At 42.2% G+C, this 27,150-nt stretch overlaps 1 protein-coding gene across 6 annotated transcripts in view; it reads right to left on the bottom strand.

The window, feature by feature from the left end:
- Positions 1-1,696: 1,696 nt before the first annotated feature.
- The window catches only part of Dtna (dystrobrevin alpha), a 255,229-nt gene continuing 229,775 nt past the window's right edge, over positions 1,697-27,150 (bottom strand). For 3 of the 6 annotated variants that reach the window (XM_085833641.1, XM_029471847.2, XM_085833644.1), the window contains 6 exons: positions 18,361-18,520; positions 15,384-15,473; positions 14,625-14,790; positions 9,799-9,931; positions 8,006-8,053; positions 1,697-5,590 (listed from right to left, as the gene is read on the bottom strand). In XM_085833641.1, coding sequence (XP_085689767.1) covers positions 8,036-8,053; positions 9,799-9,931; positions 14,625-14,790; positions 15,384-15,473; positions 18,361-18,520 — 567 coding nt within the window. In that variant the 3' untranslated portion in view covers positions 1,697-5,590; positions 8,006-8,035. The remainder of the gene's footprint in view (positions 5,591-8,005; positions 8,054-9,798; positions 9,932-14,624; positions 14,791-15,383; positions 15,474-18,360; positions 18,521-27,150) is intronic. The other 3 variants (XM_085833643.1, XM_085833640.1, XM_085833642.1) reach the window with 2 other exon arrangements.

Here is a 27,150-nt window from a genome sequence, read left to right as displayed (position 1 = left end):
CTTTGCAACTCATGCATCTTTTCAATCCCTTGAACAAGGTGTCAGGAGCCTGGTAACAGAGCAGGAGGGTAGCCCAACAGTTAAACGAAGAGTCCTCCTGCAGAGGACCTAAGTTTGGTTTCTAGCAGCCATGTGTGGTGACTCACAACAGCCTGTAACTCCAATCTGATGTCATCTTCTGGCCTCTGCAGGCAGCAGACTTACATGCATATATCTGTAAAGGAACCTATCTATATACACATAATTAAAAACAAAACTACATCTTAAAAAAATTCTTAGCAGTTCAGAAAGCAACTGCTGGTGACACATGTCCCTGAACTGGAAAACACTGGGCTTTGTTATGTAACACCACTTTTTAAATTTCATATTACTTAAGAGGTAGATGTATAACGTTGATTATAAATATACAGTAATTGGCACAGAATGTATGAAATGGTGACTGTCTGCTCTGAATAAAAGCTCATTACTACCAAAATTCACACCAGAGGAAACCTGAGTATGTAGAGGGCATACATGTGTGTATACTTTTCTTCTCAGCATCCAACCACTGAAGGAAAGGTGCTTGCTAAGAAAACACTTCAAGGAAAGCAGCTACAGATGCCGCTGGGGTTCTAGACTGTTAAGCTGGTCTGATGGGCTCTACTGTTACATTTTTAAGGTGCCTCTGCATCTAAGATGGAGTAGTCACAAGAGAGTACCAGGAAAATTGGATGTTACCTAAGTCATTTACTTGAGTGCCAATTATGTTATGATGGCTGGATAGCCATTCTTTGCATCCTTATCTGTGGGTACAACCAGACACTAGGAAGTGAAACGGTCCACCACAGATATTGTTTAGCAACTTGGACACCCGAGATAGCAGATCCAGAGATGCAGAGTATATGTGACCTGCATTATATCAATATATATATTTGTTTTGTCGGCAACTAAACTATTCAGCGCTGGAAAGAGGGAACAAGAAATTGTTATGTAACTTGACCCATAAGCCTCTGATATTTTTAATGCTTTCTTTAAAATAAAACACACATAATTTTCAATGCTCTTTGGCCAAACAATACAATTGAAAGAGAACTGTTCATTTTTGAAAGACAATTTTTATCATCAGACACGCACTCCAGAGGTGCAGGAGATGCAAAAAGGGTTGGGAGAAAATCAAAGCCTGTCTAACTTAAATATTTCTTATCCATCTGCCCAGATACTCTAGACATCTGTGGCAGGGAGCCTGAGCAAAATATAGTAGCTTAATGAACACATTAAGAGTATCACCCAGAACAACTCTACAGTTTAGACTTTAAATTTTGGCTTTTTTTTCTTAATGTGACTAGGGTATATTTTCTTTAATTGTTCAACCTTCCACTCGTGGTTTATGTCCTGTGTGATGGAAGCTGACTTGTCTTCCTTCTCTGAGAACACTCCATGTTGCTGTAAGAAAGGTCCATCAAAACCAAGGAATTAAACAATGTAAGATAAATGGGGCGGTGGTGGTGCATGTCTTTAATCCCAGCACTTGGGAGGCAAGGGCTGACAGATCTCGAAGTTGGAGGCCAGCCTGGTCTACAGAGTGAGTTCCAGGACAGCCAGGGCTACACAGAGAAACCATCTTAAAAAACCAAAAGCAGCAGCAGCAACAACAATAAAACCCCACTAAGATAATAGTGTTTTAAAAAACATTTTTAATGAAGAAATAATTCCATTCCAAAATATAGACACACAATTAAATAGTTTAATCACTTCAAAATATAACATGTCCCCAGGAGGTTCCAACACACACACACACACACACACACACACACACACACACACACACACACACCAATACTTAACAGCAATATCAACAAAACAAAACAACATACTATAGTAGTTTTGTTACAACAATGAATACAGTGAACTCTTTAGTGTTTCTGAATTGGTTATTTCAAATGAGGTCAAATTACAGTAGTCACAATTTAAAATGTCTTATGTTAATTAGCTTCAAAATGTAATGAATGCTTGTGACTTTTTTCTTTTTCTTTTTGGTTCAAAGGAAAAATGCCCTGCCTTCTGAGGACACAGTGGAGTTCTTTGCTTGTGGCTCCTTGCATGGAATCGAACCAATGTGAGTGCAGCAACCCAAGGCTGCCATATTTACAGTATCTATCTACACTTAACAGCCAAGAACTAATAACAGTGGACGAAGATGGTCAAAATAAGAGCAGACATCAGTGCTAAATTATATCGCAACAGTTTGGCTCATGCATATAAGAAAATACATAGTATATATATCACACAAAGGCCACAATCTTAATGCAATTCAGTTCATATTACTACTTACAAATGAACCTTCCCTGCCTTATTATAGATCATCCGATAATCCATCTTCATAGTCTCCAACACGTCTCCCTCTGACCAACCAAACTTACCCCAACTTCCATCCTGACAAACCACAACCAGTTCCTGAATCCTATACAGTAGATTTCACCCACCTCCCTGGCCACAATGCTGTGGGGGAGGCTTGGCTGTGCTAGACCAATGCTCATTCATAGGCCACCAGCTTCGATAGACATGAGTGTGCAATTCACTGTGGAATAAGAAATTACCACCCCTGTGAGATATAGTTGAATAGAATGGACAGACGGATGAAACCTGCTGGGTTTGCATTTAGAACAGGCCCCAAAAGTAAATTTGGAGAGCCAAGGAAAGAAATCCACCGACAATCACAAAACCCCAAAACAACACACGCCATTTTGTCTCGGTTACAGGACAGGGGTGCTTGAGTCTGGTCTCAGTGCTGACGCGGAGCTAAGAAAAAGAAAAGGTGGCTGGTTAGTGAGAAATTGCTCACTGGTAGTGGTTTCCAGAGAGTTCTTGTAATGGCTTTGTAGGATGGAGTCAATACCGCGGGATGGAGATGCTTGGCAATGGAAACTGTGACATGAGGGAAGGTTCTTGGTAGAATGGTTTCAACCTTAGACACACATTTTAATGTAGAAAACCAAAGAGACAACATGGGTCAGTTCAGTCCAGCCAGCAACTGAGGACCACCAGCAGGGTCTGAGGTCTAATGTAAGTACTATGTGACTCTGGTTTGGGCTGACAGAAACGCAGGTATCTGGGATGTAGTGGTTTTCAGTACTGAGGAGGAGGCACCAATGGCCACCTGCACCATCTAGAGAGGTGTGATTTCACAGAGGACGATGGGCAGGGGAAGAGAGATGAACGTTAAGACACGCCAACAGAAACCCGCAACAAAATCCACCTGTGCAAAGAAATCAGAGAACTGTGCAGTTGTGCGACTTTGGTGCTAGCCTGAGCTCAGGGAACTTTTCGAGGTGGGTTTTCTGGAAGAAAATAGACTAAGAACACCCAGGGACAGCATGGGATCCTCTACTGATGCCAATCATGTCCTTGGCTATCCTCAAGGCAAATGCTTTTGTTTAAAGGGCAGCCATGGAGATCGTTTCTGACCAAATGCAGAGGCAAGAACATGAATTGCCCTCTGCAAAGAGTGGGGTCAGAAAGTGAGTTCTTAGCCACTCAATTATAGGTCAGGTGTGTGGGGTGGGAGAAGACTTTTGCCAGCCTGGTGAGCAAAATTAAATCTGAGGTCCACTTAGAATGCTTTTTTTATTTATTCTATATATCACCTCCCACCCCGATTTCTTCAAGACAGGGTGTTATATATCCTAGGCTGGCCTCAAATTCACTATGTAGCCGAGGATGGCCTCAAACTCCCAGTCTTCCTGCCTCCATCTCCTGAGTGCTGGGATCATAGGCATGTGTCACCATGCCAGGTTTATACAGCCCTGGAAGCTTGAACCCAGGGCTTTGTGTATGCTAGGCAAACCCTCGGCCAATTGAGTAACTCCCTAGCCCTGGATAAGGCCTTTTTCACTCTTTGCTATACAACTCTATTCTAGAACAATGATTTCCACTTCTTAGCACACATCAGAACTGTTAGGGGCCAATTAAAACATGGATCACTAGGTCCAGACTCCAGAGTTTCTGATCCAGTGGGTCTGGGTTGGAGCCTAGGAATCCACACTGGTAAGACTTCTGGGTGACATTAACATTGCTTGTCTAACACACACATTCTGAGCAAATCTCTGTTCTGAAATGACGTCCCCTTCTCTCTTTTAGAAGAAGAAAAAAAAAAAAACCAGGCGTTCCAGAGAGGCTTCTAGTTTTAAGACAGCCAGCAGGTGTCTGGCCTTTTTTTTTTTTTTTTTTTTTTTCTTCTACATCAGATCTTGAAACAATCAATTACTTTTCCAGTTTCCCCAGAATTGCTAAAGGAGGCTCTTTCGAGATCTCTCTAATGAGGGGCCTCGAGAAGGGGACCCGTCAGTCCACAGGCTCTTATCCTCTTGTCTTTGACAGTTCTTTTACACACCAGCTTCCAGCTGAGTGTGACATCCCAATACCACACTGAAGAGCTTGTCTGTCTCCTTTCACATGCCCACACAACTGCATGCAGAACACCAGGTGTCCAGGTAAGGCAATCACCATTCAGAAAGAAAAAGGGAGCAAGCGCACTTTAAGCCCATACATTTAAAGCTGAAGGCCTCGGGACTACCGATGAGGGAACTTGTCAATGAGCAGTGCTGTGTAAGTCATGCTTCCTAAAGATACACTGTGGAGAGCAAGGCGTGGAGGAGTGCAGGTAACTGTAGTCCGTTGGGGGACCTTATGGCACCTGTGGTTTATAAACAGCTTTAGTAACGAGTATTCCAAAACATAGTTCACAGTTTTTAAAGAAGATCTGTGCTGATTTTAAAAACTAGATTCTATATCATTTGAATGTTGTCTCTCTTTCATTTTTTTTTGAATATGACATCTACTTGGAAAAAGTATTTACACTAAATTCTATGGCTGAGTCATTAGAGTATGTTGAAGGAAAACAATCCACTTTGGAAAGGAGCCCCCCAAGAGCCCATTATTTCTGTTGGTAGGTTTAATCATTTCTCAGAGGGACTTGGGGACATGGGTAGGCCAAGGACCCTTCTTGGCTCTGGGTCCTGAGTTTGGACACTCAAAATCCAAATTCTATTGTAGATTGTTGCCTTCCCTCCCAGTTGCTGTGGGAGAAAATGTATAGTATATAATAAAACCGTCTTTGCTAAAATCTCAAAGGATCCAGAAATGAAAATTCTAGCTACAAACCAGTATTAATATTGTCGTTGTAAACTGAACGGGTTCAATATTGTGTGCAAAGGTTTAAAATGCTCGTTAATACTGCTGTCCTGTGTGTAACAGCAGCAGGCTCTCAGCCTGTGGGTGTTTGTTTTGAACCAGGGATGAGCCATGTTACAGAAGATGGAGTTGATAAATTATCTAGGAACAGAAGTCTCAAGCCCCCACCCCCCTTCTAAAACACACACCTAGGAACTACAGAGTTTAGAACAGAAAGCTAGCTGCACTACAGGCGTCAGAACACATCTTTAGGGGAGGGGGTTGTTGGAGCTGCTGGGTGTGGTGGCTCCTCTCTCCCAGCGAGCAAGCGAGCAGGAGGCTGCTTCCAGGCTGCAGTCTTCCTCCTCTCTGTCGGGTGGGTGCAGCTCTCTCCACCACCGGATGGCATGTATCTTTCCTCATCTGTCTGACTATAGCTTGCCTGGGAATAAGGAGTGTGTCATTTTTTAAAAAACAGGTGAAAACTGTTTCTAAATTAGGGATAAGAAACTTAGAGTACCCTCCCCAACCCTGCCTGCCCCTACACACACACACACACACACACACACACACACACACACACACACTCATTGTATTTCCTTCAATATGTAAATTAGAAACCAATGTCTCAGATACTGTGTGTCTTTTGGAAGACACACTGTGGGGTTCTCTTCATTGAATATCCTTGTTAAAGGATCCCTGGGGTACCACTGAGGTTCATCAAGAGTTAAAGTCATACTGTGGCTTACAAAGAGGCCTAACTTGAGCAGAGGAAGAGCCTTCCTTATTTCTTAGGTCACATGTTCTGCCCTTATTCATGAAGGTCTCTGCCTTGGTGGCTGGCTGACTGATGCCAAGCCAATGAAGTTGGTTCAGGACACTTGGGTAAGAACAGCATATACTTCATGACAGAACATTTAAACAAGAACGATAATCATATAGCTAGCCTAAAATTTCAATTGTATTGAGCTCATTGAGAGCACTACAGCAGGATGAAAGGACCTCTAAAGGTGGAATGCACTATTTTTACTAGTACTCTGGAAGAGTGAGTGCATTTTGCCCCACTGGTTGATTTAGCAACAGGCTGACTGTGTTTAGATTCCTGTGGAATGCCATCTGATTAGAGTGTCTCAGCGGCAAATGACAGAGGGCATACCTGTTTCATTTTTCACTGACAAATTTCCAAGAAAATAAAAACACAAACAAAAATGGCTTTTAGATATAAAAAGAACATGATACAATTTTTCTGTGGGTTTATATCAATGCCATTTTATTACCTTTAAAAAAAAGAATGTTTTTCTAAGAACAAGCTCTGACTGTTAAAAGAATACACAGAACAAAAATGGTTAAGTTTTTGGAACTAAGAGAAAAAAATGCTATTTAGGAAAGGTCTTTCCTGTGGGACTAGATTTTCTATAACTGGAGTGAATATTTTCAGAAACAGCTCCTGGGAGTTTGTTTTGCTATAGTCATTGTGGATTAGGGGAACATGTGTGGTTACAACTTCAAATGCAAGGGAGGGCAAGTGGAGTGTAGCTGTGAGATCTCTCCAAGAGCTCAGGAGGGCTGCCTCCCAGTGCAGTCTTATTCACTTGCTGTGAACCTGGCGTTGGAGCGAGGCTGTTTATAGTGCTTGAACTAGTGTGAATCCATTACTACTTGAAATGTTGTTGAAGAAATATGTTCATTCCTAAAATTAGCAGCCAGGGTTGGCAGAGGGCATTGCTGGCTCCCCTGCAGGCTCATGTGATCCCATAGTTGGAAAGGATTATGTAACTACACCAGACAGGTCCTTTAGCCAGGCTAGGCTGACTGCTGTAGGAAGCATTTTAACTTAGGCTGTGAGGAGGGACCACCAAATAAATGGCCAGTAGCTAGAGCTAGAGAAGCCATCTAGACTTATGGGACAGTGGGCTCGCTCCTTCATCATTCCAGGGAGCAGAGTCCTGGCCCGTTTATAAAAGTTGAAATACCTTTCCCCACACACTTCCGTGAGGACTGTAGCAGCTCCCTAATACTGCAAGGGATCTGAAGCATGGGACATAGTTGAGCCATGCATACATCTGTATGTTCACAGCTAATTATGGTGCACTTAAGCTCTTTAAAACTATATACCACAAGTCCACCTCCTGTGTGTGAGGTAGGTGTGATATCACGATGTATAGAGGAACAGGAAACTCAGAAAAGCTTAATAATTTATCCAAATTATGCTAAGTTTTGGTGAGATTCATACTTAAAAATAAAATGCAGAACCCAAGACTTAGACCATGACACTCAAGTGATTTTGATAGGCAAGTGCCAGTCTTTTGGTGATTTTTTAAAAAAAAAATCGACTTGAGAATTTGGCTCAATGTTAGGTAAATCTTTAGAGTGGGATAAAATTACCCAAATGCTGCCTTAAGTTAACTTGTATCATGCTGAACCTCACAGTGAATTTCAATTAGTCCCCTTCAAAGCACAAAGCTGCAGGACTTTCTTCTTTGGTTGTGTTATCCCTTGCTAAGAGTCACACTTGTTCTTTGGGGTCTAAGAAGCTGACATCCAGAGATGCTGAAGGAGCTTGGTCTCCTTCTCTGATGCCATTGGTGATGTGACCATAGACAGTGTGATACATCTCAGGAGCCATGGAAGTTTCTGTGACAACTGCCCTAATCAACAAGTTGGTAAAATACCAACTCCAGGAATGTCTGGGGATTTCACACAGGAGTATAATGAGCTCTGTGCAGTTACCACTCTGATAGCAGTGGGGACAGAGTATACCACATCACACAGAAAGAGTGACCATGAGCTTAGGCTGAGAGTCATCCCAGCTCAGCCTACAGTGTCCATGCTTTCTCCCAAACAACAGGGTACTTACTTGAGAGGAGAGTGAGAAAAGGCATTGCATTCAACCTTGCAAGCTGACCTGTGGGTGACAAAGGACACAAACGAGAAAGGTGACATGTCAAGTCCGTGAGGCAGTCAAGCTGGTGAATTATTTGGCTGGAAGCCATGCACAGAGTCACGGAGAGTGGGAGAGAGAGAGAGAGAGAGTCCAGAGAGCCACAGATGCATTCCATCCGTCCTGTCATCCCAGCTTACACGGCCTTTGAGGAAAACCACGCCACCATACTCCAGGACACACACTGAGTGAGAACACATGGCCCCTTCCCCACTCCTTTCCTTGGGATCATCGAGCATGGGAAGGCAAAGAGAGAGAATTTATTGTTCAAAGCAAAACTCCAGCTAGATCTTGTCATTAATAGAACTCCCCTTTCATTTGCTCATGGACCATGAATTATTAATTCATTGAGAATGTAGTATTTGTTGTAGACTGGAGAAAAGTCACCTAAAAAAAAAATCTAAAATTATAGTTACTGTTGTCACTAAACCCCAGAAACTGATGATAAGTTTGAAGAGCAGGGACAAGCAGGCATCTCCGGTAGCCCAAATCGACTATTGATGACCTAGCTATGTCTCTCCTCCACGTGCAGACCCACAGGACACGCCTGTAGGACAGCAACCCTTCGATGTCCCAGAGATCCCCTGACAGCTTCATACAAGGCTAGTTTCTTTCTATGGGTGAGCCACAGAAGTCACAAAGAATAAGCCCTACCACAGCCTTGCAGTCAGGTGAACATTTTTGTAGCACAGATGTATGACTTAATACATTAATCCTCCTCCTCCTCCTCCTCCCCCACCCCTCCTCCTGCTCTTCCTCCTCCTCCTCATCACCATCATTTTTCAAGCAATGGCTTGAAAAGCATTTTCACTGCTCCTGAAAGGCAGTTGCTCAGCTGAAGGCGCATTTTTGGGCAGGGCTTTGTTGGAGTGAGCTGGAGCATCATTGTTGCTAGGGAACATTTTAAGGCTCAGTCTTTATAACTCAGAAGCAAGAGACAGGTGGAGCTCATTGATTCTCTGTCCTTCACTGACGAGGGCCACTAGTGACCTAAGACTGGGGAGAAGCTTGTGTGGACATTAGGCTAAAAGTCAGAGAGGAAAACAGCCCTCTGCTGGGGCTAGCACCAGCTGGTCTCTGCCAGACAAACATCCCTGAGCCCCCAGAGGCCCACAACACACCTGTGGAGAAGCAGGCAGAGGAGTGTCCGTCCCCACGGGTCAAATTCATTACTTTTGGCAAGAGTAGCTAATTATACTATTCTTGATTGCAATTGCTATGTTCAGTGACTTCTTAGCTGATTGCTTGGATTAAAGCTGGGCCGCCATGACTTTCTGACATTTAAACGGATTCTGGGGACCCAAACTCCAGTCTACACTTTCTCTGCAAGTGCTCTAACCACTGCACAATATCCCCAGGCCCCTATATTTTAACTTCAGAGAAAAAAACAAAACAAAACAAAACAAAACAAAACAAAACAAAACAAAAAAAACCAGATTCTTTCCTCACAGTCCTGAAGTGTTTGTATTGGTAGGCGCCATGATTCTGCCAGTGTCACAAAGTCCCCTTTCACTTTCCAGGCGGGAATTTGGAAGAAGAGACAGCTACAAGAGGCATTTAAAACATGGTTGTCTGGGATGCGTGGACCGAGAATTCCAGAGTATTTCGGAAAGGTAGGGAAGGAAGAGGGAGGAAGGCGCCCACTTAATGGGCAGGACCCCGTGGAGGAGGGCGGTGAAGAGGGGCGGGGCTGCGGCTGCCTCCTGTACCTGGTAGGCCTCGTCCTGCAGCTTCTGCTTCAGGTACTCCTCCAGCTGCAGCTCCTTCTCCAGCTGCCGCACAGACTCATTCTCATAATTGCCATCCTCGGGTTGCGTGTAAGGATCCCCATCTTCTGGGACCCTGGGAAAAGCACAAGAGGTGTTTGGGAGTAAGTCCTAATGGAGAAGAGTGAGTGGGGTTCCCAGGCCGCTTTTGCTTTCTTCCCTAATGTGTTCTCCCTGAACACCCCTAGTTCACATTCATGTCTTCTTTGACTCAAACGAAAACTTAATAAAAAGAAAAAGCCTAAAGGTTGGAGAAATCTTGAGATAAACTGTTTTCCTTTTAATCAAACCTAGTGTGGAAGTCATTGGCCATTTATGTTTTCATATAGCATACAGGAATATTAACCCTTAAAATGTTCAACAAGGCAAATTTGTCTTTTCAAGAAACATATAGTTTTACATGAGATTTTTTTTTCCTTTCCGAAAGGAGAGTGAGCCCTCTAGTGAAATAATGCTTAAGGAAATGTGTGTATGATTTAACTCTTTGTGTTGTACCATGTCCATGTACACACACACACACACACACACACACACACACACGTACAGGCACATGCACACACATGCTAGCACACACATATATGTAAGCACACTTTATGGTATAATAGGCCTTGCAATATTAGTAACTTGATACTAGAATATCACTCCCGTAGCCCTTAACCTTTTTACAAATTTTTACTAGCCCTGAATCTGAAAATCCATTTGCACTCTTCAATTTCATCATAAAAGACGCAAATAAGAATGACTTCATTTTACAAATGGGGTCTCTTCCCACCCATTTCTCCCATGTGTACCAGACTTACAGGGCTACATATAGGCTCACCACCTAAATCAAACCATGTGATGGTCACCCTCCAAATGAACTGATGAGTTAGGGAGAGTTTGGGATAGACATTACATGTGACTGCTTATGCTGATCTTTTCTATGGGGTAAATTACTTTTGGAGGTTTAGGGCCAGACTGAAAAGACCTTGTAAAGCTTCTATGAATTCTCTGTTTTCCACCACCAAATTGTTTGTTGGAAGGTGGTCCCGGTCTGTGGCAACCAAGGAAGAGCAGGTTAAAAGTGTGGAGGCCTTTCACAGGCTTAAGTTTTAGGATTGGGGCACAGATGTGTCAAGTTGCTACTATAAAATGTATAACAATAAAAGTGAGAAAATAATGACAATTAATTTACTATTTAGAATAACATATTAAGCAATTCTAAATTTTATAGGAAAGGACAAGAAAGCAAACTAAAAATGAAAGTGGTCACATGCTGCCGTTTTAAATGATGGTCTAACTATTTTGTTCTGCTCTTACAGGCTTCTGCTTCACAGATGGCATTCAAAACAGATCTCTTCATAACCCTGTTACTTCTGGTCTTTCACTCATTACTTAGAATGAGAGCCAGAGCACCAGAAGGACTTCTGGCTAGTTTCTTCACCGGCACTGTAAAACAGTCAGTTTATTTTGTAGACTAGTTTGAAGTACTTTTCGCATTACGCATTATCCTTCTTTTGGACTTTTAGTGCCTCCAGCCCTGGACCACGTTTATGTGGACCTTGTTCTCTACCTCACTTCCTTCTCCTCTTCTCAGGTTGGGCTCTTCAGCTAGCCCCCAATTTCCCCTTCGTTTCCTAGGCCTCCTCTGCAGATGGACAGCCACAGGAAGCCTAGTGGGAGTGCCACCAATGCTGGCTTTGGTCAAATCACACAAACCTAGTCAGGGAAGGCTACAGATGAGAAGGGTCAACTCGCCCTAAGGGTGTTCAATTAGGAGTCACACTTTCTTAAATGTTAATAGGAATGTTAATTCCCAGTCTTTTCCGAGGAATGAGCACACTGTTGGGATAAGGCTGTTTGGCTCTCCCAGTGACAGCCAGGTGACCCTTTTCTTATCATTGTTGTCCTGACTGGGGAGATCCGTTTGGAGCTGCTTTGTTACCCTAGCAACCAAAGATTATTGCAAGCACAGGGGCTGCAAGGGCCATGATTCCCATTGTAAGAGCCCTTGCTCCCTTCACAATACTCCAGGCAACCCCCACTGGCTTTGGAAGACTCAGTTCTATGAACTCTGTAACAGTAAATAACTCTGCTCAACTGGCAGCAATATTCCATCAAGATGGGCAGGGAACAGCCTGTGCCAAGACTCAGCAAAAAGTATGTGCTTGCTGCAAGTTGAGGCCTGGGATTGGCTCATAAGTAAGGGTTGTGAGACGTGTGTGTGTGTGTGTGTGTGTGTGTGTGTGTGTGTGTGTGTATGTGTGTGTGTGGTGCGTGGGGTATGTGTGTGTGGTGTGTGGGGTATGTGTGTGTGTGGTGTGTGTGTGTGTGTGTGTGATGTGTGTATGTGATGTGTGTGTGTGTGATGTGTGTGTGGTGGTGTGTGGGGTATGTGTGTGTGTGGTGTGTGTGTGTGTGTGTGTGATGTGTGTATGTGGTGTGTGTGTGTGTGATGTGTGTGTATGTGTGTGTGTGAGTGTATGCATGTACATAAATAGTCTTTTCTGTCAGGGTCATCTGGAAGGTATTCTCTCTTTGGCATTATTCCAATAAATGATTCTTCTGAGTTGCTTTTTGCCTACTTATGGCCTTATCATAGGTTGAGTGGTTTGCATTGGTTGCATAAGGAGTGAAACCCTGTGGTGGCATCAAGAATAAAGTGGTAAGTGATGAGTGAAAGAAAGATCGGAGTCCCTTGATTTGAGAAGGCTAGGCTGATTCTAAGGCAGATTTCAAATTAAGGAGACTAGGCCTAAGAACTGGGCAAGCCCAGGCAAGTCCAGAAAAGTCATTTACTAACAGAAAAAAACCCTGGCTCCAGCCTTTATGACCAGATAATTGTTCCAGAAGGACTAGAGATAGAGTGAGATAAAGCTCTGAAAAGGTCAGTTTAGGAACTCTGGGAAGGTCATGAAACAATTGCCCTTCTGGAAGGGAGAGACTAATTACCATTTCTCAGACCTGCGGGTGGGAACCGACCTGTGGGTGGGAACACATTCTGCAGGACTGGCTGTTGCCCACCTTCAGACACGGGAAGTCCCTGTCACCTCATTCCCTAAAGACCAATCAGTTTAAAGGGTGCACTGTTCTGCCAAACATATGGTGGCTAGTTGCTGATGCTTTATTCTACCCCTGGAAACCATATAAAAACTTGCAGACTGGGTGCTGGGGGTGGCCGCCTCTTCTTCGGGTCTGAGATGACCCCAGTGCACTGGAACAATAAATTCCTCTTGCTTTTTGCATCGACCCTGGTTCCACGTGGTTCACTCAGGGGGTCTCCGTAAGCTGAGGCTCCCTGGAGTCTTACAGCTCATCTACCCCAGAACTCCAATGTGCTTTAAATCTAGCCTGTGAACTCACTTGGTTGTCTTTCTATCTTGGTAATGGGAGACCTCAGCATGCTTAACTTCTGCAGGATAAAACACTCTTTGCATTTACATACTATTTGAGTCTGGGCTATCATTCTTTCATGAATCATGGACCCTTACAGATGCAATGCTGAAAACTCTTGGCTGGAACACCAGGAGGCATCTGAAGCATTCCAGAAAATGACCAAGGGCAGAAGTTGTGCAAAACTAAGAGTAGAGTAAATGGTGGAAGTACTGATAAGATGGACAGACAGTGGAGACCATGAAAGTATGAGAGATGAGATGCTGTGAAGCCAATGGCATTAGCTGACACTACCAGCACTGTAGTTTGAGAGAGCTGCCAGGGACCAAAAATCAGACAGTCTTGACTTCAAGCTCAGGTAATGTCATGATAGTCACCAAACTTTGATATATAAGCCCAGAGCTATAAGTGTAGTGCCTTTAGATCTCAAGGCTTAGAGCCACAAGCTTTGGAATTCATAAGCTAAGCACCATGTTTCTGGAACTCAGGGCCACCAGTGCCTAGGCACTGTCCCTCGCCAGTCTATGCCTTTTATTCACATAGAGGAAAAGAATCCCCAGCTGTTTGTGATAAACATCTCTACAATTGGTTTCTGAAGGACAGATTTATTCATATTTAATGAGTCAATCAAACTGTGTTCCTTTATTAAAAGATTCCATGTGTTTAGTGACTTCTATCCAAAGCTTGTGTGGTGTTTGTATTCATTTTGCCCCAAGGCTGTTTTAGCACCATGTCTGTCCCCTAAGTGAAAATGTAATAACGTCAGGAGACAAGATGACTTATCTTCTGAAGTGGCATATGTGACCTGGAAGAATGCTTTCCCTTTATTACTACAAGTGATTTGTGACTTTGAGTTTCGTTTCTAATTTTACCATGATACAAATGTGATTGAAAAGTGTTCACTAGGGATAATATTCTGAATTTTGAACTAGTTCTCCCCAACACTAGCAATATGAATATGATACTGTCTTGTGATTTGACATAATTGATGAGTTAAAGCTCTGTGTCTGTCACATGAGTCAGAAGGCTAATGCTTGATTGACACCCTACAGTATGGGGTATTGCTAGGATATAAAGTACTATGGCTTAGTTGCACTAGATGTGTTTTGACTTATAGGAAATTTATGGGATACATCTTCATCATTACTCGAGGGCCATCCATGTCCTGTACCTCAGGTGAGCCAGGTTTTCATTAAGCATTGATTGTTTTAGGTTACTGATGATCTTCTAGAAATTGTTAAGGACAAACCAACACCCAGTAGCAAATTTAAATGCAGAACTCTTCTGCCTCTTCAGGCCGAAAGGGGAACTGCACCATTTCAGTGTTGGGTTCACTTTCTTGAGGCAGTCTACTTAATCATCAACTGAGAAAATGTTTCCAAGAACAAGATACTCACATGTCACCATGCGTGGTACTTGTAGCTCCACCGTGAATGTACCCAGGTTTCCGGGAGTGGATTTGGGCTAGAAAAGCCTTCTCAGAGGTCGGTGATGGAACCAGATCCTCAAACTGAGGTCTCGAAAATTCGGAATCCACAGTACTTTCTGTTTCACTCGCCACCTCTAGTGGGTAGTGGAAGAAACAGAGTGACTCCTTATGAAGCTTGTGACCCAGAAATAAAGGCTCATGCCCCACAGGAAGCTTGGGTTCTGGAAGTCCCAAGGTTCCACATGCAGCAACATCAGCACACCAGACACCAGCCCATTTTTTCTTTTTCCCAAACTGAGAATTGATACTGAAATGAATTAACTATAAAATAGTTTAATATACAGCTTTTCCTTTTCTTTTATCCAGGGCTTGAGAGGAGACTCTATGGTTAAGAGTGAGCTTCTTGCTGCTGTAAAAGACCGAGTTCAGTTCCCAGGACCCATGTCAAGCTATTCACAACCATCTACAATCCAGGGAATCAGAAGGCTTCTCTGGCTTTACATAGACAAAGCATGCCCAAAGGCACACATATCCATACACATATGTGCTTGCGGGTGCACACACAAACAAACACACACACACACAAACTGAAAAATTCCTTTAAAATGTTAAAGTCTCCCTTTATATTTGACTATGACTCCAAGAGGGACCACTAGCCCATGGATCCTTCCACAGCAAACCCACAAGTGAGAGGTACCAAGACCACCTGGGAGGTTAGCAAACACACCTGAATTCAGCTCCTTCACCAGAGAGGACATGGTATTGGTGATGGAGTCTGCAGCCACCAGCAGGTCATTCCTTAGATTCCTTCTTGAACCTTCAGTGAAGAAGCAATAATTTAATGTCACAGCTTTTCTTTTACACCTGGCTTTTATGTTGTTTGTCTACCAACTCCTTTGATAACCTACAGCAAAAATAGGAGTTTTGGTTCATCCCCTGAGTGGAAAAAGAAAGTACACTGGCCCTGATGTAAAAAGACCTGGAGAATAATGGCAGTTCATGTCTTTCATTATTCTAATTGGGAGTTTGGGAAAGGAGTCAGCTTTTCTAAAGCATGGTGACCTGACACAAGCTTCAACACTCCCAGTGAATCAGAAGGTGTGGACATCTCACTGAGGACAACCCACACAGAAGCAAGAACTGGCTTGCCAGAACAATTGTACCTTTAAGCAGCTGTTATGACCCAGGACATTACCATGTGGCTTGGCACACTGGAGCCTGTGCTCTGGCAGCACAGGCTCTGTCTCCTAACAGGGCTTCTAGAGGTCTCCATTCCAGGACAGATGCCTTTGACACTGGGACACCAGGTACTGACTGCTCCCAGAGAGTGGAAAGAGGGTGAGGCACTTTGCTTCTGCTCTTAAGGTATCAAGCAGATACATGCCTTGTACCTTAAAGTGAACTTAGACCACTGAAGGTAGTCCATGGTAAAAAAAAAAAAAAAGGTTATTTCTACATCCCAGACACACTAAGGGTTACATGGATATTTGTAGGTAAGGTGGACATGGAGCAGAACATTCATTACCACAATATCTTTGAAAGAAGGGGCTCAAGATTCTAAAGATGCCACTTACAAAAAATGTTACATAGTATGAGTGTTCCAAGGGCTAGGGGCTTCCCACAACATTGTCATTTTGCACAAAGTAGCCTTAAATGAATGGAACAATAAATATATTTAAATCAAAGTGACTAAGTAAAACCATTAACTATAATATAAAGCACCAGGGGATTTAACACACTGTAGGTTCTTTAAGACCTGACTTCGAGGAAGGATATTTTCCCTTCTAAACAATTTAAAATTTGTGAATGATATGGGTAGCTCCTGAGTGACATTCATGTTTAGAAGGAAGGGCTCTGACAAGGAGCCCCAGTTTTCTATTGTAGAAGAAAACAGTCTGTTAGCTTTGTTGGTAAAATGTGTTAGGATTTTATCTCCATACATGACTGATGGCAGGCTTTGTTCCCACACATGGCTACTATCCTTAGACATGGCTGATGTCAAAAAACATTTAAAAATCTGGTAGGCAAATGATGATTCTTATTAAAATATATGTATTTCTGTAATCACTAATTCGAAGAAGTTGTACGTCTTTCCTTTATTGGCAACTCCTCCTTCGTCTGTCTGCTGATTCCCTTCATCTGGTCTTATTTGGGGGAACGCCTCCATATTTTTATGCTTAGCTTAAGTTATGAAATGTGATTGGCACACACACTGGAGATGGTTCCTTGGGATATGTTACTTGGTTTCTCTCTTTGTTTTTCTTTTCTTTAAAATTATCAGTTAACTGTCTTTCTTCCTTACATATTCTTCACTTATATATTTTTAATTTAAATAAAAGGCAAATTGCAGACCAAGGTGCAACACACAGTGCAATTTGTGTGAAGGAAGAAGAGTGTATGAACTATAAACACACACAAATACAGCTATTTATACACAGGGAAATGTTGAGAAGGGCCTATGCATTAGTAGTGGTCAGTTCTAGCAGTAAGGTATGCCTGACTGGAAAGGCATACAAGAGGGGGATTTCTTAATATCTGTAAACTTGTAAAATGATGGAAAGAGGAAGGTTAAAATCACTTGATTTGGGGTGCCTGAGACAGGACCTAGACTCACTCCTGAAGTGGACTTTTAGGCACACCAATGAAGGATTATCTAGATTGAAGTTAGCCTCTAAGAATGTTCTTGAGGGCTTATCTTGATTTAAAAAAAAAAAACTGATTTGGGAAGACTCATCTTAATTGTGGTGGGGGCCATTCCCTGGACTGGGGATCCTAGACTGTATGAAGTAGAGAATGTCAAGAAGTAACCCTAGCACGTGTGCATTCACTGCCTGTTTCCTGACTGTGAACTTGATGTGACCAGTTGCTTCAAGGTCCTGCTGCCTTGACTTCCCATGACTTGACTGCTAGATAAAAATGCATGCTTTATCTATTCTGTTGTTTTTGTCAAATTTTATTTATTTAGCAATGGGAAAAGAGAGACAGTGGTCCTCTCTGGAGAAGCCTGATCTCCAGTTCTGCTCTTTGTTACTGATCGTATAATCTTAGTCTTGTAGCTCTGACTACAGAAGCCAAGGCACAATTCTTTAGGGCATCTCAATGAGAAATCTGTGAGATGATGGATGAGTTGTCTTCCATCAGTTAAAAGTTAAAAAGCTGGGATTATTTCATCCGAGTGTTGACTTTGAAGATGATATGAAATAAGGATCTCAGGGAGGATTGAAATTATGTTTTCGAGAAACATTTTAAAGGCATTCTTATGCCCCGAGACTTCCAAGATTTACTAAAAAGCAGGGCAGGGCAACAGAAGCTAAAAAAAGACAGAACTGGGGAAGCAAGAGAGAGCACCATAGGGGCTTTCTAAAGTGCACAGGCCAGGCTCCGACACAGGTATAGGACACCCTTGCAGAATGTCCAACCCATTCTCTGTAGGACACAGTTCAGGACAGCTGTGAGTGCGGCACAACCCCACACTACAAACTTCAAACTGAAATCATGAGGTTTATTTGTAACTTGATTGTGTGGTTTTCAAGTATAAATTTTGTAGATGATGAACAAACAAACCAACCAACCAACAAAACCCTGGACACTCCTATGAATGCTCGCATGTGACTCTGATGACTCTCAGTTGCCTGCTGCTCAGTGGATCTTGGTGAACTATTTGGCAGGCACAAGCAGAACACAGGAAAGGAGAGAGCACTTACTTTGTGCAAACGCCTCTTGCACATCTCCGCCTACCCCAGTGAGGGAGTCCTGTGGGGTGTGCGTTGGTGTGGAACAGGCAGATGCCGAACGGATGGGCATGGGGATCGGCCTGCTGATGGTGTGGCTGGGGGAAGAGCGTGGGGAGCCTGCCCCCTGGGTCTGCAGAAACAAGACACATCGTTAATTTGCTTCCACAAGAAAAGTCCATAGGCCTCCTCTAAAGTTTTAGGTCCCATGTTAAAAACTGTAACAAGAACATGCCAAAACAGGAACAAATCTTAGGAAACCAAGGCAACTACTCTAAACCTAGCTGCTGGTGTCCATTAATTTAGGGAGTTATCCATGTAGTTGAAGGTGTAGATTAATTTTGGAAGCCATTATACATAATCTGAAGTCCGTGTTTATACGGAAGTCTAAGAATACTAGTGCAGCATTGTGTTATAATATGAGCTCTTTGTTCTTGCCAAAGATGTTGTGAAACAGATAGATAGTCTCAAGGTGTTGTATATTTCTCTTTGAAGCGAGTCCTACATAGAATAAAACACAAAGGAGAAAGTTCTTGATACAGACTTTGAGATTATTCAGTACAGGTGTGAGATATTTCTCCCCTAACTTTCAACCTCCTTTGGCCTCATTGTTAGACACAATTTAGGTCTTGTCTTACAGTATTTCATATTGTCTCAAATAATTGCATTGAGATGTTTATTGCTAATCTCTGTTCTATGATAAGGTTACATTGTGAAATTAGTCTGCAAATGAGGGATCTGTATGGAGAGGAAGAAAAAAGAAATCTTGGTGTCTTTCACTCTTTTCTTCATTAATAATTTAAACTGATACATGAAGACTGTATTTACTAATGAGATCCCATGTAACAATTTTACATATGTACACATCACACAATGTTCAATTCCAGGTGAACGTATCTACCTCAAGTGTCTGTTATTTATTTATGATGAAAACTTTCAAAATGCTTTCTTCTGGCTTTATAAAAACAATTTCATTAATATGTTTATATTATTTGCCTCTCTGCCTCCAACCCTTCTCCTGCACTCCCCACCCTTGCCGTCTGTCACTCAAATTCAGTCTCTTTTGGAATGATCAACACACTGTGGTTATTTGTAGCTATCCTACCATGCAGTGGCATGCCAGAGCATCTTACTCTCATCTAACTGCATCTTGGTATCCACCCATCAATATTTCCCAGCATCCCTTTGTTCTGCTCTCCCAGCATCTGTAACTACTCTTCTACTTTCCATCTCTTAGCATCAATTTTTTATATTTCACACATAGTGTACTTGTCTTTTTTTATCAGACCTTATTATCTAATGTGTGATCTTCAGATCTACCCCTGCTGTTGTAATGTGAGGATGCCATTCCTTTAGTGAGCTGAATCATATTCCAGCACAACATGCACACTCGTGCATGTGTGTGTGTGTGTGCGCGTGTGCACACACACATATCATATACACAGCATATATATGTATATATATATACACATATACACATACCACATACGTATACACCCAAATATATGCATATACTGCACACACATATACCACACACATACACATGACACACATACACATGTATGCACAAACCACACTAAACACACACACACAAATACACACATATATCACACATATTTGTACATCACACACACACACATATATCACATACACAGCATATATATATATATATATATGTATATACACACACACATATACACATGCCACATACATATACACCCAAATATATGCATATACTGCACACACATATACTACATACATACACATGACACATATACACATGTATGCACAAACCACACTAAACACACACACACAAATACACACATATATCACACATATTTATACATAACACACACACACACACACACACACACACACATACACTACATTTTCTTCATCCATTCATGGCTGATGGTCACTTCTGGTCCTTTGGCTACTGTGAACACAACTGTGATAAGCCTGAGAGTGTAGATACCTTTCACTATAATGACTTCATTCCCTTGGATAATTCCCTCACTAGTGGGATTGCTGAATCAGGCCAAGTCTATCTCACTCTTTTCTACAATGGTAGCATTAATTTACATTCCTACCAGCACTGCCCCTTTCTCTTCGCGTGCTTGCTCAAACTTGTCAGTCTTTTTTAAAAAAGTAATTATTATCCGTACTGGAAAGATGTGATGTCTAACTGAGGTTTTGATGTGCAAATGCGTCTGACATTTTGTTACTGTTTCCTGAACTACCTTTTTCTCTAGACCTACAAGAAAGCTGTAGTTTAGCAGAAGAGTGAGGTTAGCAAGATTTATAAAGGAGTGAAAAAAAAAAAAAACAGAGTAGAAAACCACCAGAACACTTTTATTTCTGCATCATGATCTTTGGCATGAGACCTTGAATTTTTTTTAAAGCTTTCTTTCTTTCTCTCTCTCTCTTTCCTCTCTCTCTCTCCCTCTCTCTCTGTCTCTCTCTTTCCTTCCCTCCCTTCCTCTCCTCTCCTCTCCTCTCCTCTCCTCTCCTCTCCTCTCCTCTCCTCTCCTCTCCTCTCCTCTCCTCTCCTCTCCTCCCCTCTTCTCCCCTCTCCTCTCCTCTCCTCCCCTCTTCTCTCCTCCCCTCTCCTTCCTCTCTCTTCCTTTTTTTCTTTCAATGAAGCCCTTGAAAACAGACTCTTGGTTTCAATAATTAGTAGAAAAGGAAGACAATAGGGCATGCATGTAAAGCACGCAGGGAGACTCTGTAGCACACATGTAGCAGGCCACGCACTCAGAGCCTGTTCCCTCCCAGTCTGTCGACTCTGGCCAGCCACGGAAAAACCCAGAGAGTAACTGTCTACCTGTTCACACCCTGAGATCTGCAGCACAAGATTGCTGCTTTGGAATGTTCTATTTAGATATTTGCTTTGTGTTTGGCTACTGGCAGTTAAATATCCCCCACCTCCAAACACAACCGTGCACACACAACACGCAGACAGACAGACACACACACCGTTCCTATAAAGTGCCATGCTGTTAGCTCTCCAGGGCTCAGCATCATACGTAACTGTCAAATCTATAAAGTGAAGAAATCCAGAAACAGAAACAAAGCAAACCAAAGCATAGCATAGAACTTATGTGCTGCCCCACAGGCTGGATTCCAGTCTTACACTTGTAACAGTACCTGTTTGTAATGGTCTGTCCAGGCTCAGAGAGGAGGACTTAGGTGTTGATGCTTTTGTCTGCTTTCCTCAGCCTGCTCAAAGAGGGGCCTGGGTTTTCCAGAAAACAGCTGCTCAGCCCCACGTCCTTGAAACCCGTGTCTGAGCTAACCCTGCATCTCCAGGTCTCATGTCAACGGTGAATAACCTCACCACACAGCTGAGCTTTCTCCTGCCCCAAAGGTTCTATGAACATCCTGAGGATCTCTTCCTCATGACCCATGGAGTGGGTATCACCAATCTAGGTGTGCAGTTGTGGATCCCAGGGATCTGAAAATGAAAACGGTTGCCCTGGGGAGATGGAGAACAATGGCTGAGCCTGTGGCTGAGCCCAAGGACTTTGAGTCCTCGGGGCTACAGACCCCTTGATGAACCATGGCTGGTGGAGGGTCCATCATAGAGAAACAGATGTTGGTCAGGTGCCTTGGGGACACCTAGTGCTGGACGCTCTTCTGCGAATCCAGTCCTAGTCAGGGCTTAGGGAGAACTCCTGGACTTTTCTTATTTTATTACCAAAATCCTTCAGTCATAGGAGGTGGTGTCTACTGGGGTCAGGAAGTGAAGTGGGACAGACTGTGGTAGAAATCGGCTCCTTTTGTTTGTCCAACATGGCTCATCAATTCAACTCTGAGAAGCCAGATCTTTGTTAGAGAGTTCATACTAAGAAAATGACTTCTTTTGTATTCACTTTCCATTTTTTAGAGGGTATAGAGCATTTTAGCATATATTGTTGATTTTCCTAATATAGTAAATAAAAAGATAATACTATATTTGAATAAGTTTGAAATCAGTTTATGAAAAAAGTACTTTAATCCCAAAGACTCTAACGTTCTTAACATTCATATTAGGCATTATTATTCCCATTGAGTAGGTGAGCACACTGAGGCTCAGAGGGGCTAGGTGGCCTATGGAAGGTCATCAGGCTACTTAGGGCATTAGGAAGTTTAGATTGCAAGTCTGAGGCTTTCTCAGAGGTGTGCGGGGTCTCCTCAGGATATGACCAACATTGATCGCATGCTTCCAATGACACTTTACTATATTTAGAAACTTTAGGAACTAAAGGCTGAGAAGCTCCCACAATGGGCACAGCATGGTGCTCCAGGCCTCACGGTATCCAGCTAACATATTTTCCTTTGGTTGAGGATAGGTGTGAGTGCCCAGTGTGGCAGAAGGGACATGAAGCTAGCTTAGCGGTCAGGTCTATAAGCTCTTATCTGCAAGTCTAAGCATGGCTAAATAGACACACATTTCAATGTAAATTTGGCTCCAATAAGATGAGAGACTACTGATGTAGCTATGCCATGTAACTCTTTAAAAGTTGAAAAAAAAATCAAAGTCTGCATCATAGCTGCACCCATTGCTTTATAGGGGGTTGTGACTGCACTCTAGCATTTGACAGGCTGTGCTAGGGATGTATCACTTTGTTCTGCTTACATACGCTGTATCGGGTTCTTTAGCACACAGTCCTTATGGGGTTCTTACCTCTGGTGACATTTGTAAGGAGGTGTGTACTTTGGCTTCATGGCCCTCCCCTCACCCCCAACAGAGCCTGCTTCTGTAGTGCATGCCCACCCTGAGAGCCTGTTCCATATAGCACTTCCTCCCAGAGCCTGCCCTATATAGTGCACTAGGCTCTTTTTAAGAGTTTGTACATCTGAAGCATTACCAATCCCTTATCTTCCTGCTTATTACCTGTTCTTCAATATCAATGTCTTTCTTTTTTGTTTCCTGTCTCCAAAAATCCCAAGAGTGGTTCTTTGTTAGAGAAAAAGTAACCGGCTGTGGTTACCTGTTAAAAGAAAAATCTCTGACTGAATCTAAATGACATCAAAGTGTGACTGGCTAATAGCCGTCATGCCCAAGTCGTAGCCAAATGAATATCTAATGGTTACACTTTCAAGTAGTCTGATTATGTCAAGAAGTTTGGTGGGAAATCCTGGGGTTAACAAAAAGATTTAGCTCCATCTTTTTTGCAACCCGCACCTCCCAAGTCATGTTCATTTTTTTTACCCAGAGTTCTTAGAGTGGGATACATGGTTGCCTGGTAACCATAGCCCCATCTTTTCTCTTGTTAGGACACTGCCCAATTCGATACTTAGGACTTCCTATAGGAAATGGCTTCTCTGCTGTTCCTTTCATCACACTCTTTTTTGTTGTTGTTGTTTTTGTTTTTCTTTTAAATACAGGCTTCCAAATATAGTTTCTGAAACTTGCTACAGAGCACCCTTTTGTCACATAAGAATCAACATAGTTTTTCCGTCCCACTCTTAAAGGGCTGACAGGAAAGGTAGCTGCCCTTTGGCAATGGGACAGATCATCAAGTTTTATTTTCCCAGGTTCTCTGTAGTCTGGCTATCCAGCATGGCTGTCTGTTTTGAACTTTAGAATGAGTTTCAGCAAATTCCCAGAGAAAACCCTTCCTTGGAAATTACTCAATGATAAATGGTGGAAAGATTGAAGGGACAATGGTCCATGAAGATCAATATATGGATCCAACATTCCCAAGGACGGTTGATTTATGGATGAGGAAAACATATATCACAGCTGGCAACTTAAAATAGCTCTCTTCCTGGAGACTAAATGAACAATTAATTTCTACATGCATCCTCTGACTCCACTCCACCTGCCATCACATCAATTTTTTAAAAGCCTGGTGAGACTCATACATTTCCCATTTTTTACAGGAAGTATTTTGGTTTCTACTCAGCTCCAGAGAGAAAGAATGCTTTAAGGAAAAGGGCAAATGTATGAGTGCTGAGTGAACCCATCCTGGAGAGGTGGAGAGTATTTGCTACCCATCCACCTACCACACATGTAAAGCCTGCCTCTAAGGTCTGGCTGAACATGCTACCTGACTCAGTTGTACCTCCCAGCCTGGGAAAATGAGGCTGCACAAAGTCACTACTGTTATCATCATCATCATCATCACCATCATCATCACAATTTTGATTACTGGGCTTCTTAGAGGATTGCTGTGTACAAAATGCAATAGAAGACAGAGGACGAAGTTGACTCTGATGGGTCAGGAAGGAGGCATTGCTTGAGTGGTTGGCACAGTAAAGATGCCTGTGATAGTATGGAGAGGAGAGAGGAGTTTCTGAGTTTTGGAAAAGCTTCGGCAAGACTTGAGACTTGTGAGCACAACAGTGACATGGCAGAGAGGTCATTGGTGCTGAAGCCAGTACCAGGTTCCATGAGCTTAAAATGAGAACACTAAAAGGAAAGCCAAAGGCTTGGGGGCCTTCAGAATAGATGCCCTGTGGAATCAAAGGCTCACTGTCCACTTGTTTTGAGCAGAGAATCATTTATTTTTCCTCTCCTAGAATCAATCACACCACTTTAAAAAATGAGATTTTATGTGTGTGTGTGTGTGTGTATTGTCTGATCAAGTACTTTATGTATTTTGGAATACTAGATTCTCATTTCTATATGCAGATATCATCTCAAGGTAAATTCCTGCCCTCCCCTTTCTATGGAGGAGTTATCAACTCTGTAGAAAGCCCACAGGCTGGATGAGGAAAGCTAATAATGGAAGGTGAAAGCGAGGCTAGAAAACTGGCTCCTTGTGGCCTATTCATATTCTGTATTGCATTTAAATGAGAGCAAGAGATGAGATTTTGAATGATGCTAGACTCTGCTCCTAAATAAATAGGGACCAGTTTGATTCTAAGGTTTAAGATATAGTAGTTTTCAAATCAATCCTTGTGGTAAACTCAGAGAAAGATTTCTGATTCTGATTCCTGACTATGAAGTACTGCACACCAATAATCTCTTTTATGCAATGTCTATGTTGAGCCTCCAGGCTCTGGGGTGTTGTACAACATACAGGCCATTGCCATTCTTAGTCATCCACTGCACCATCTTTTAAGTTTACTCAGGAATGTGTTGACAGCAAACACTGTAGACATTAGTATATCTAGGGCTATAACTGATGTCAACAGCAGCAAAATAATCTTACTAGATGTTTTTGTAACTTCTAAAGCATAATAATTGTATTTTTTGACTGTTAAAAGCAATTATAAGCAAACAAAATGAAAGTCAGGTTTGCAATTCTTTCCCAGACTGAGATTCTATTAGTTAACTGACAGGAAAAAAAAAAAAGAAGTGAATGTGTGTGTTCCAAAATTTATATATGACTGAACTCATATTTGTGCAGATATTTGATATCCAGATAGAATTTTCACATCCACTATCATCTAAAATAACCACAGTAACCTTGTGAGGTATATACTACCAGAATGTTCGAAAAGAATGATCAGGAATTAGTTTACTCTCTCAACATCTTAAAGGTGTGAGCTAGAACAGGGGCCTCTGGGATTCACGCTCAGCTAGTGTAATCTCACAAAGAAAATTACTAAGGCTTTATTTTGCTAACTCAAAGTTAAAATACTTGGACCTAACTATAACAGTTGGAACTGGGAACGTACCAGAAACTCTAGAACATATCGTTACTGCAACTACAGCCCAGCTGCTTTTGCTCTTAAAGGTATTTTTTTATGAGTGCTCATTTTATGGCTCCTTCAATAAATCTTAAGGGTACACAAGGAAGAAAGAGGGTAGGATAACTTTGATTCAAGTTTTGTAAAAAACACAATTTATTGCTTGTGATACCATAATCATATTATATTACAGGCACTATATTTTTAAAATTCATGTTCTCTCCTCAAGGGGGATAATTTCATGCATTACCTATAACAAGAAACAGTATATGTAGAGATTATAGATGCCAGCATAATAAAACACTACATTGAACCACACAGATTTATGATAAAACAAGTAGAGGTTATTAAATCAAGCATGATTTGTGGTATGGGGTATTTTAAGTTTGATTTTTACAAAGAGAATTTTCCTGAAGGAGAAAGGCTCATAAAACAGAATTTAGAAGTAAAGGCCAGTCTAAGACCTCTAAATTCTCTCCTTAGATCATGTTCAACCATGAGAAAGAGATTTGGAAGGAATTTGTTCATTTTCTCATAGAACTATCTCAATGGGGCTGGATTTGATGGGGTCCTGGCTTTAGTTTTGACTAAAGATCAGTATAAGCCATGGCCACTTGCAATCCACCACTGCATTTTTCTATTATATTGTTCGGTACTTTTCTATAATGATCTGAATGAAGGCTTGTTTTAGTGCCTAATGTGGAAGATATTCTGAGCTTCCATGCAGTGGTATTTCTATGCTGATAAAACCCTGGATTGCATTTCCCTCTTTTGTTTTGCTGTTTAAGTGTTCAGAATACCCTTGTCCCCTTAGGGGATACAGTTCCATTTTCTCTTCCTCAGTTTCTCTGTCTTCTATTCCAGTTTTGTGTAGCTGCTGTTTATAAGTTGTGGTGTAAGTGCCCTTGACCTCAGGTTGGTTTAAAGAGAAGCTTGAGTAGAAACCAAGGAGATAAGAGAGAATGAATGTGTAACCTACATTTAGGTCTCTGGCAGATGGCTTCTATCCATGCTACAGCCCTTACTGTGGTGACCCTTCAACATGCAGAGGCTGGGAGGAGCTGCACAGGAAAGGGATAGAAAGGGACGTGACAAAGTTCAACTTAAAGGGCACTCCCACAGCCTGGCTCTATGAATGCA

Source organism: Mus caroli, unplaced genomic scaffold, assembly GCF_978045245.1.
Source record: "Mus caroli unplaced genomic scaffold, Mus_caroli_1 scaffold_19, whole genome shotgun sequence".
Taxonomy (NCBI): Eukaryota; Metazoa; Chordata; class Mammalia; order Rodentia; family Muridae; genus Mus; species Mus caroli.
The sequence above is the reverse complement of the archived record's forward strand: the minus strand, read 5'-3'. Positions and strand labels throughout refer to the sequence as shown.